The following is a 12161-nucleotide window of genomic DNA, read 5'->3' on the forward strand; positions in this document are numbered from 1 at the left end:
GGTACATGTGACTAGATGTCATGTGAACGGAAACTAGCGACACGTGCATGTCAATATTACGTTCATGTGAATTATATCAACCATTCCTCGATACCATACAGTTATTTATTTATATCATGTACATGTCAGAAATATTTTTTGATAGACCATCGTACGTGTAGTGCAGAGGAAGTATGGCTAGAGAATATTACTGAACTTTGGTTTACACCCAAATCATATATAGAATACCAAACCACACAGTGGCCCTATAGCTGAAAGACATTATACTCTGTGACCACGTGTCCAACACACAAGTAACCCGGAAACAACACAGCGGAGCATTAGCAGCTGACACGTAATTCCTACATAAGTTCCTTTAAGATCTGTTTCTTTTCTACTATACGCTATACGTAATTGTTACTAGGTAGAACCCGTGAAGGTCCGGGTCAGAATGTACCTTCAGTAACCCATGCTTGTCGGTAAGAGGCGACTAACGGGATCGGGTGGTCAGACTCGCTGGTTTGGTTGACACATGTCCTCGGTTCCCAGTTCCGCAGATCGATGCTCATGCTGTTGATCATGAGATGGTCTGGTCCAGACTCAATTATTTACATACCGCCGCCATATAGCTGGAATATTGCTGAGTGCGGCGTACAACTAAACTCACTCACTCACTGTTGCTAGGTAGAATTTAATTGAGTACTTGTATTTTCCCAATGTTGATGAACAACGATGTTTCTTTGTATTTCGAGAGGGCGACGTTTCGATACAGTTTCTTGTACCGCTATCAAGCAGAAATTTCCATAAAGTCTGTCTATATTGTACTACCCAACTTCTAACATGCCACTCAAAGAAGTGACACTAAGATATTTGTGAGATTCTACATGTTGACTGGCTCTACTAGTATAACAAATATCATGGCTAATCTATTCCCAACTTGTTTGTGGCAAAAGGTGTATGTTTCATTTGAGATGATTTCAATTTACAAACACTATGCATGCCCTCTTATGAAGAGAGTATATATTGATCTTGTCTGCATATAACTTCTATATATGTACATCATTTTTCATCGAAGAATTACGAATCACGTTTGAAACGTTCAAAAGGCCATTTTTCGTAACCATGGAAACCTTTGGATAGCAAGAAAAACTGGAAACAAAATGTCGAATAATTCTTGCTTCCCATGCCAGATGGCCTATGCGACCAGTAATCGAGTTAAAATGGCGAACCCGACAATCAGAAGTGCTCAACGTGGCTAATTATTCTCGGTGCCGAGATTCTCGAGGGCACGGGACACGCGCTGGGGCGGAGCGGTACTTGGAGCAAAACTATAGCCGGCTTCGTGTAGAAAAATGTTTTATTGTTGTGTTGAAGGCCGCGAACTGGCGTGTAATACTTAAACAAACGGCCTAATCTAATGCACTGAAGATCGACAAAAGGCACTGGCTTATATGACCGACGTGCATGGTTTAACATTGTTTATAAATCTCATGATAAGGCTATTAATACACTTGGACGAAAGAGCGAGAAAATCGCATTTCCATTTGGAAAATCTACGAAAAGAGTGACAATGAAATTATCCTCTAATGTTGGATGACGTGATATAATCAGTTTCTCATTATGGGCAATCTTCTTGATTAATTGAAAGTATTATCCACTGATTACATAAAGATTACAACGTCGTTAGATGGGAAGACCTGTTTACACAGTGATCTCATAGGCTCAGGTCCCATTGTCTCGAGTGAAGCATCTTCTGTTAATTAAGACACATTTCACATCCATTCATTAGGGACAGTTAGCAGATTTATTGAAAACTACGATGATTTATGCCTCGAATCTGGTTAGTCATCTCAGTGAAAGAGATGTTCGCTATCTGTGGGGCCTGCTTTTGCAGATAACACATTTTATATATATAAGTGATATCAGTAATGTATGATATTGTTACAATTAGTACAATTTAATAGATACATACATGTCAGTAGCCAGGCAAGCCAGTAGCATGTCAATATTCACACAGGAAAGTCAGACATATCAGTAGCCATACATGTCAGTTGTCAGACAGACACGTCAGTAGCCAAGCTGGTCTGTGGTCCGACACGTCAGTAGCCATGCTGGTCTGTGGTCCGACACGTCAGTAGCCATGTTGGTCTGTGGTCCGACACGTCAGTAGCCATGCTGGTCTGTGGTCCGACACGTCAGTAGCCATGCTGGTCTATGGTCCGACACGTCAGTAGCCATGCTGGTCTGTGGTCCGACACGTCAGTAGCCATGCTGGTCTGTGGTCCGACATGTCAGTAGCCAATCAAGCCAGTAGCTGGATACACAACATGAGTCAGAGACTGGGCAGCTGTCTAAAATGCACATTGTTACAACGGACCAGAGTACCATACCGTAATTCACTCTACACACTTACTCCCATTCAGATCCCAGACAGGGTGGTATAAGAAAGAGTAGTGTTCAGACAACAGAACGGTGAGTACAGCAGTGATGTACATAGGGTGAACGCATTCAAAGTCATTTGCAGAAAGACTGAGCGAAATGTAGTTAGATTTTTTTTGTTTCCTTCTGTCATTTTATAATATAGAACACATGTATCTGTTTATATGTACTGTGTCTATAAGTTTTCATCATATTTCGTGGTTCATTCAAGTTTGGAGAATGAACATGAGTTTACGTGTGTTCTTGCTCACCCGTTGAAGATATCACTGTTTAATAATTTTACAATTCGTATGTATGACGTCAAAGTGGTTTACAGCTATGACGTCACAATGCTAATACCTCTGTCACAATAGTATTAGACCTTGCTTGACTCACGGAAAGCTGAGAGTCATCACACTCGTTGAATACTTAGGAAAGAAGTACTTTGCTCGATATTATTTTGCTGGTGTTGTTTCGCTCGTACGGGACCTCGTTTAGTATTCTCTATTTATTACCTACGAGGGCGAACACATTGGGGTTCATATTTTTCATACGATACCCTAGGGCAAAATATCACGTTGTCATGGTGGCGTGACGTCATGAACAAGGCTATGACGTCACGTATTTTCTATGACGTTGCGTTCTTTTTGTGCGGCGACGGCGGGTAACCAGCCATATATGTTTGAAAGTAGATTTGGGTTAATTTCCTAAATTTGACGACTTCGGTAATAAATAGAACATTATATTCGTGGCCATATCATACTATGTTTACGACACTAGTGCCTAAATATCGGTATATCCCTCACTCTCGCTCAGGAAATACCAACATTTAGGCACTCGTGTCGTAAACATAGTATGACATGGTCACTCATATACTATCCTCTATGTCCTAGTCGTTTTTAGCTCAGCTGATCACTTCCGCCGTTTTAGAAAGCCACAGCTGTAATAACGTCAACGGTCAACATGACTGAAGTCATTTTTAGGGTGACGTCATTCCAACCTTACGTCAACAATGTCGACCGGATGACCCAAAAAATACATTGGCTCGCGTGAAGTGATATTTACACTGGTTCAGTATAACCCAATATTGTATTGCCTCCATACCCTATTATTAGACCGACGATAATAATTTTAGATTTTCTCGGTTATCTGGGACAATCTCCCTCGCGCCCAACCCAATACAATTTGTAACTAGCTTGCTTTGGAGTGAAGCGGTAATTTTTTTTCGTGGTTATACAGCCCTGCGAAATATATATATTTGAGATAATTTAACAGCTCCGTTTAAATTGAAAAGGAGCACAAGTGAGGTGGGAGTTTTTAAATTCTAGATTTGCTTTTTCTGTGACCATGGCTTTGAGGGCAGGGAGGAAGGAAAAATAGTATGGTTTGGGGCCTGTGAGGCAGCTAGACTCCTTGCGGTGTCAAAATATGTTTTAGTGGTATATACTGTCTGTCTTTCGGTGGTTATCTCCCTTTAAAGAGAGAAAAATTAGATTGACATTGCACTCGCGTGGTAAGTAAACATCATCTTATTCTCGGTCCAACATCAGCAACAGCGTAATAATGTCTGTGGAACAGGGCGCAGATTTGCCTACTAATACCGTTTGATGAAAACAATTAGCTGGTATCTTGACTGCTGTCACTGAACTCTAATGGTGAAATTTGTTTAATCTAGACACTAAGACAGCATTCTTACATACTCAAATTATTTGTGGCAGTTGCACTAATTGACCCAGCACGCTGAAGTTAACAAGCCACGGACTGAGGCAACACCAGTACTTAATGCATTTTCGTTGACATAATTTCTTTTAAGTCTTGGTGTATAATTCTCATCATAAATATCCAACAAATCTGTACCTTCAACAAGTCTAAAATATTAGTAGATATTGACTTATAGCAAGAAACTGTGTCACTATTCTCTGCCACTGTTTTGACACCGTGTGTATCCTGCAGATGTCCAGCATGAGGGCAGCCTGACCGCGGAGACATGAACACCTCCACTACATCCAGTCCACTTGAACCCAGCTTGCTTAACCTCGTCAGAAAACTCAATATGTCAGGTAGAGACTAGTGTTTGGGATTTCACTCATCAATTACTGGGCCTAATCGGTTTATTCTAATGAGTCAGTCATTCATTGTAATCAGTGTCCTCTTCATCTGTATTTCCTGAAATTGTCATTGTATTTGGGTTTTTAAAATCTTGGTCCTTTTTCCAAAATTGTAATGCTTGATTAAGTTCAGATTGGTTGTGAATGCAGTTATGCAGTATATTTTCAGATAAAAGGAATGTTTGAACTTTGAGAAAAAATATTACATCAAAGTGCACCTTTCTCCACAGTTGATTATATCAAAGGAAATTTTGTCACCTGAAAACCATAGTGTTCTATGTCCACATTTGGTGAAAATTAAGTTAGGAAGCTGAGGGTATGTTTTACTGCATATTCTCCATGCAAAGTTTCACTGTGATGTATGGCCTAGAAAGTGGTTTTACATTGTTTTAATGCCATAAAATAACACAAATTGTTAGTTCCAGAGTATTCTAATTATATGTGGTTATTGGACCAATCAGCAAATCCAGTTTGATCACATGACATGAAGATGGAATAATCTGGAAGTTTCTATCATCATTATACACATACAAATGGAAATTAGAACATTGGAACATTGCTCTTATTTATGTTTTATTTAATGTAATTCTTTATCTATGAAACTAAAACAAACAAAAATACAACCTGTTAAGGGAGAAATAATCATACAATAACAACTCAGCTGTATTTCTGATACATATAGAACACTGTGGTTCTGACTGACTGAGTTTGGTTTTACGCCGCTTTTAGCAATATTCCAGCAACATCACGGCGGGGGACACCAGAAATGGGCTTCACACATTGTACCCATGTGGGGAGCCAACGCTTTAACCACTAGGCTACCCCACCGCCCCCCTGTGGTTCTGAACAAAATTACAAATCTATTTGCGCGAATGTTCTACCTCCAGGCGTTTTTCGTTAATTTCTTATTTATTTCAACAGCTTTCACATACTTTTGGATATTTTCCAAGTCTTTTTGATGTAATACGTATATGTGCACAATTCTAAAGAATTTGATCGAATAGTTTTGAAAATATTGTTGTTCTATACTTCAAGATCAATTTTCTCGAAAATAGGGTTTTTTTTACCTAGAACACTCTGGTTTGCAGGCGACGACTTGCTGTCAGTATCAGTCTCTAGGTTTGTATAGGGAACTATTTTACCAGAATATTGCCATCTCTGTATCTGAGAATTATCACTTATAAACTACTCATTTGACAGCCATTGTAACCATTGTCTCTGAATACTTGTAACCTGATTTTCCTGGAATGAAAAAAAATAAAAATTACCAGTGATTATGACTGATCATTAGAATAACATGACTGGTTATGACTGTATATCATCATCATAACAGTGGTAGTTATTAAGGGTGTAACGATTCACTTGCATATTTGGTGAATCGGACCGTAGCCCTTCATGAATTCAATTTGTTATTCGTGCTCACCAGAACCGAATATTAACGAATATTTACGACTTTTTAATGGAGCATGTTTTACTTGAACCCTTGTGTACTTCTGGAAAGTGACATATGCAAGGATTGAATATGTACTAGCCTTGCAGTAGTGAAAGTCATGTTAGTTTGCCACGGCCGCACATGGTACTGTCGACTATAACTATTACATACAAAATTTGAGTGTCACGAGATCACTGGTTATTGCTGTGACAAATCAAAACTGTCAACATGGGTGTTCCATATTGTACATCAATCACTAGTCTCTAGTACAGACCCTGAAGCAAATATATCCAAGAAAGCCCACCCAAGTCTAGAAAATGTGGCAAGTCTAGGAAGAAAGTCTCAGGGCTCCTTTTCATTATATTTTTTTACTTTTACTATGAACTTTTTCAGTAAAATATGTTCATTTCAGAGACTAGTTGTTAGTCTAATCAATCACTTAAAGGTCACATGCAACGTAAAACACAACTTTGCAGATTCTGATACCTTTCGGTATGGACTTACTGAAACAAAGTGTCAAAAATGCAAATTCAACTTATAAAGTTGAAAAATAACGCGATGAAAAAAAACGCGCGAAATCGGAGTTCAAACGTTTCACTAAATTTCCCCAGACTTTTCTGGGGAATACGGGTTTCAACAGCTGGGCTGCGCTCATAGCACGTGCGCAGTGAAATAGGTTCGCGCAACTTGGAAGCGGGCTGTCTGGTGAATACTCGGTGAAGGCTTTGGTGTGAGCTATTTTCATAATGTTTTGTTGATATCTCACAGGCGCGAGCTTTTTATATGTTATGACAGTAAATACTAGTAAACTGTTTATATAATTTCATTTGTCTATTTCACCACACGTTCTTCTTACCGAGTCACTTTCTCAGTTCGATACTTAAAAGCAATGTCATTATTTAGCGTTGACACAATTTCTAACTGTGATATAGATATGTCGCTGTCACAGACAAAACTCAATGTCTTGTTTTATTGACACCTGTGTGTCTGCCTGCCTGTCTGCTTATGACAATATTCAATACACAACTGCGATCACTGACCACATGCAATTTGAACTTAACACCAATCAGGCTATACACCATAAACAAAACGCATTGATTTATGGCCCGAGTTCGGTCTCTGTCACATTATGTAATTACACAGACAGGCAGGTGTGATACTTGAACACATGACATGTTATGATGTCTGTTGATTGCACAATGTTATACACAAAAAAATGAGCATGTATTTACAAAACCCAACATCTCTATATATACACACACAATGAGCCGTGAAGGCGGCATCTGCTAATGAACCAGCCGTTACACTTGAGTGCACACCCACCCGCTCTGACTGGGTTCGGTATCCCGGCTGCTTCGTTTCGAGGGAGGTAAACCGAAGTACACAATATTGCACTTTTCATTTGCGATTATATGCTTATAATTTTTTTTATTTGTTTTTTCAGAATCAGCAATGAATATAATATGTCATGAAGAAGTAATAATTGTGTTTTAATTACGTTTGATTTTTTGGTTGCATGTGACCTTTAACTACAATATTGTATTTGTGAATAACTATTCGGATTCGTTACCCAATATTCATGATACGTGTCATATTCGCCACATCGTGTATTCGTTGTAGCCCTAGTAGTTATAACATTTTCATCCGTCGTGAAGATGGAGTTTCCATGTATGTTTGACATCAGCTCTGAACAGTCGTGATGCTGACATTCAACCGTCTCTCTGGAGTTTACTCGGCCATATTGATAGAAACCCTCCATATATGAAATCATAGTTGTGTGTTTTACGGATTATTCGGTAGTTTGGCAGAGCTATGTCATATGATATAATTTTCTGTTTATTCATATAAACAGCTAAACATTTATGAATTATATATATTTTTCATTGTTGAACATTAATGAACCATTGTTTGTTTTACAAAGCAATGGTTGGTGTGTAAGTTTTAATTACTTCTCAGCGCAAGTAAGGGGAGGACTTTGATCATTACAAATGTAATCAAATTTAAACTGTTAAAAGTTAAAATGTTTGAGTATTTTAAAAAAATCATGTAGTTATGGATCAGCAATATTATGTTTTGTATAACTGATCAAAATGTCAGCAGATCTCTTGCCTAAATGTTTTTGTATCCCATGGTCAGTATCATTGCAGTTCATCTTGCATACATTTTGACTTGAGCAGCTGGTGTATCATGTCACAAGTTATATTGCTGTGGTAAAGTAGACTAATTTTGATACTTTGTTTGAAACATCACCAGGTCACACAACTCCCAACAGTGGTCTTCCCACAGAGAGCAGAGAGGAGTTCTTTCATCATCTTACTCTCAAGGATGAGACCGTGTTTGTGGCCCTCATTGTCATGGGCATCATTGTGCCTGCAATCTTCATCTCTGTCTTTGCCCTCATCTGCATCAGAAGACACAAGGAGATGAAGGCCAGGAAGTAAGAGTTACCTCCCTTCCACCAGTAATGCTTCACCTCCTCACAGCTGAGGCCTTGTCATGGTGTGCCTAATACCATCACTGCTCCTCACTGTGCTAAACATGTTGTAGATATCGTAGTGCCCACAGAATACAATGTCTTTATGTATTCACAAAAGGGACCATCCATTGTTTTTCTCTTTTTGAACTGCCCATTTATGTTAATTGTCTTGATAAAGATTACAGATATATTGTTCCAATGCTTTGTTCACACATAGGACAATGTAGTATCTTGACTGGCTGCTCTCCACTGAGAGGCATAGTTAAGTGGTTTTGGAAATGAAATCTGATTTGAATGAGACTGAGGGGGAAACTTATGGATGTCAACTTCTGTTATACAAAGAACGCATCATATCAGAGTGTATTCTTTTTTCTCTAACTTCATTTCTTCATGTCTATGAGTACAATGCTTAGTGCATACAGCTCAGTGGATAATGTATGGAGTTAATTACATAAAGCTATCCTCTTCAGTTTTACAGGTTTCAATTTCCTCGTACAGGCAGCATTAAGGTAATTTCTCATAGCTGTTAATTTTTCCACTTGATTGTTAAAATTTTCATTAGAGCAATGAATGAGAGCTTTAGTTTTTTCTTACTTGTATAAAAATATATCTTTAACAAGCAATGGTAATATAGCTTTACCCTTAAAGGATCTTGGTGCAAAGCATAACAGAATTAATTTGTAATCAAGTTGAATAGTATGTGGAAAAGTATTGTTTATGGAATGTTCTAATTCCAGATGATAGATGATGACTTTATTATGGAGAAACATGTACAATGTGAAATATCCCCCCCCTAAATTTTATGTACAAGGTATGTACAAAAACAATGACACTCTCCTCCTCCTTCCCTCTTCTCCCCTCCCCCCATAATATCCCATTACAATACATTAAGGCAGTAATGATTCACTCGCATATTCAGTGAATCGAACTGTAGCCCTTCATGAGTTCAAGTCGTTATTTGTATTCGTGAATAATTATTCGTATTCGTTACCCAATATTCATGATACGTATCATATTCGCCACATAGTGTATTCGTGGCAGCCCTACACATGTATAAGAAGGTGCCTCTTATGTTGTATCTTATTTCCAGAGGATTAAAGTTCATAAGGCCTTAGTCTGTGCACATGTCTTTTATGGTATGGATGCCTTTGTCTTGTGTTTGGTGATTCACCATATATAAAGTACCTGGTTCCAGAATGGATTTTCAACCTTTTTACATATTATTGATGATGGTTGCTACTGGTTGAAAGGTTGCTTTTGTCGGGAAGACTTGGGTTTGTGAAGCTCAATATACATATGCATCTTCCTGGAGCAGATTATTTCACAGAAGTTGACATCCATAAGTTTTGCCCTCTGTGAGTATCACCTCTAAACGTCATGGAAAGATTTTAATGATGTTGTTATTTTCGTGTAGCTGCATGAGATTGTTGTTGCAGAGCGGCGATGTTACTACGGGATGCCCAGGATATGGCGATGGAGGACTACCCTTACATGATGCGGGGTCTGACTCGCTTCTCCCCCTGGAGGATCTGATGACCCTCCCTGTCTGTCCAGCATGCAATAACCGGACACAAGCACCATGGCATTTGGCAGTAACAACAGCCCAGTATATGTAGACCACATGGGTAAATGTAGTCACATATTACAGACACAAAACTCGGTTCCTTGGTTCCAGGTACTAACTTGACATGATCTGTGAGATAAGGTCTTATGGAACATGAATATTGTTTATGAATGTTTTGTTCATGCGAATAATTATCTAGTCTCAACTTAAAAGTGCATACAGTAAATATATATAAAGCAGTGTATGAAATAAGGACCGTCCGACCGCCCGAGACGGGCTAGATTTCTGCCGGACGGTCTAATTTTACAGCTAGCCAGCCCGATGGACGGGTGAAAAAGAAATATTCAGATAACTGGTTAAATCTCTTCTGGGCTGGTAAGTTTTTGAAGTTACCAGCCCAGATGTCTGGCTGGGTTTTTGGCTTATTTCATACACTGTATAAAGGTTATACGCGATGCACTAATGTGCGTCCAGAATGCGCACATGTGGAGAATGGACACAGAAATCCAAAAGTACTTCGTCCAAAGTACGAGTGCACAAAATACCTACCGTGCATAAATCACACTGTCCACATAACCACTGATTCATTCCTGGCTCTAGAGTAATTATCTGAACATACACCTTACTACACCATTTCAATACTTTACCAGCAAGGACCCCTAACATTTATTGATGGGGTTCAGGGTCCCCCACCTGTGTAAGGCAAGGTAAAACCTTGATATATATTGATATATTGATGTTACTGACAGTGCAATATAGTTTTTTGTGTGCAAATTTTACAAATACAAATTCTCCTCTTGTTCATTGTTTCTTGGAAATTGAAAGCTTGGTTTTGATTTTCTCAAAACCCTGGAAAGACATCGCAGTTGTGTCATGATGCCAAGTTTAGTCCAAGGTTAGTGAAACACTTCTTCATATTGTAGTATTTACTCATGGTGTATTGTTGAGTCAGCCAGCCTGCAGGTGTAGCAGCTGTCTGTTGTGTTGTTTGTCATGGTGTTTGGTGTCACTTGTATATCTGAAGTGTCTTGTACAACCTTGTATCTCACGTACACAGCGTGTCAGTAGCTGTCAGGAAGAGGCCCCTAACACAGTGCTACAGTCTTCTGTCCCACGTACATAGCACGTCAGTAGGGGTCAGGGAGAGGCCCCTAGCACAGTGCTACAGTCTTCTGTCTCCATACATAGCACGTCAGTAGCTGTCAGGGAGAGGCCCCTAGCACAGTGCTACAGTCTTCTGTCTCCATACATAGCACGTCAGTAGCTGTCAGGGAGAGGCCCCTAGCACAGTGCTACAGTCTTCTGTCCCCACGTACATAGCACGTCAGTAGCTGTCAGGGAGAGGCCCCTAGCACAGTGCTACAGTCTTCTGTCTCCATACATAGACGTCAGTAGCTGTCAGGGAGAGGCCCCTAGCACAGTGCTACAGTCTTCTGTCTCCATACATAGCACGTCAGTAGCTGTCAGGGAGAGGCCCCTAGCACAGTGCTACAGTCTTCTGTCCCCACGTACATAGCACGTCAGTAGCTGTCAGGGAGAGGCCCCTAGCACAGTGCTACAGTCTTCTGTCTCCATACATAGCACGTCAGTAGCTGTCAGGAAGAGGCCCCTAGCACAGTGCTACAGTCTTCTGTCCCCATACATAGCACGTCAGTAGCTGTCAGGGAGAGGCCCCTAGCACAGTGCTACAGTCTTCTGTCTCCATACATAGCACGTCAGTAGCTGTCAGGAAGAGGCCCCTAGCACAGTGCTACAGTCTTCTGTCCCCATACATAGCACGTCAGTAGCTGTCAGGGAGAGGCCCCTAGCACAGTGCTTCAGTCTTCTGTCCCCATTACATAGGACGTCAGTAGCTGTCAGGGGAGGGCCCCAGCACAGTTCTACAGTCTTCTGTCTCCATACATAGCACGTCAGTAGCTGTCAGGGAGAGGCCCCTAGCACAGTGCTACAGTCTTCTGTCCCCACATACATAGGACGTCAGTAGCTGTCAGGAAGAGGCCCCTAACACAGTGCTACAGTCTTCTGTCCCCACGTACATAGCAGTAGCTGTCGTCAGTAGCTGTCAGGGGAGAGGCCCCTAGCACAGTGCTACAGTCTTCTGTCCCCATACATAAGCGCGTCAGTAGCTGTCAGGGAGAGGCCCTAGCACAGTGCTACAGTCTTCTGTCTCCATACATACAGCGT

The 12161-nt window shown here is 40.3% G+C and overlaps 1 protein-coding gene across 3 annotated transcripts; it reads left to right on the top strand.

The window, feature by feature from the left end:
• The first annotated feature begins 3865 nt into the window (after positions 1–3865).
• LOC124264297 lies at positions 3866–10290 on the top strand. 3 transcript variants are annotated; one of them, XM_046699036.1, is made up of 4 exons: positions 3866–3910; positions 4351–4457; positions 8182–8374; positions 9850–10290. In XM_046699036.1, exons 2-4 carry the CDS (start codon positions 4385–4387, stop codon positions 9944–9946), a joined length of 363 nt encoding a protein of 120 aa, XP_046554992.1. In that variant the 5' UTR covers positions 3866–3910; positions 4351–4384; the 3' UTR covers positions 9947–10290. The 3 variants fall into 3 exon arrangements, with proteins under 3 accessions (XP_046554992.1, XP_046554993.1, XP_046554991.1); XM_046699037.1 differs by having other exon boundaries at positions 8191–8374; XM_046699035.1 differs by lacking the exon at positions 3866–3910 and adding an exon at positions 3927–4021.
• Positions 10291–12161: the final 1871 nt, after the last annotated feature.

Source organism: Haliotis rubra, unplaced genomic scaffold (assembly GCF_003918875.1).
Source record: "Haliotis rubra isolate DU_JTF1 unplaced genomic scaffold, ASM391887v1 Scf919, whole genome shotgun sequence".
Classification (NCBI taxonomy): domain Eukaryota; kingdom Metazoa; phylum Mollusca; class Gastropoda; order Lepetellida; family Haliotidae; genus Haliotis; species Haliotis rubra.

Excerpts from the sequence above, each read along its gene's own strand:
- LOC124264297 (XM_046699036.1), top strand. The coding sequence starts at position 4,385 with ATGAACACCTCCACTACATCCAGTCCACTTGAACCCAGCTTGCTTAAC. Across the intron at positions 4,458-8,181 it reads CAGAAAACTCAATATGTCAG|CATCACCAGGTCACACAACT; the intron begins GTAGAGACTAGT and ends CTTTGTTTGAAA. Across the intron at positions 8,375-9,849 it reads AAGGAGATGAAGGCCAGGAA|AGCGGCGATGTTACTACGGG; the intron begins GTAAGAGTTACC and ends TTGTTGTTGCAG.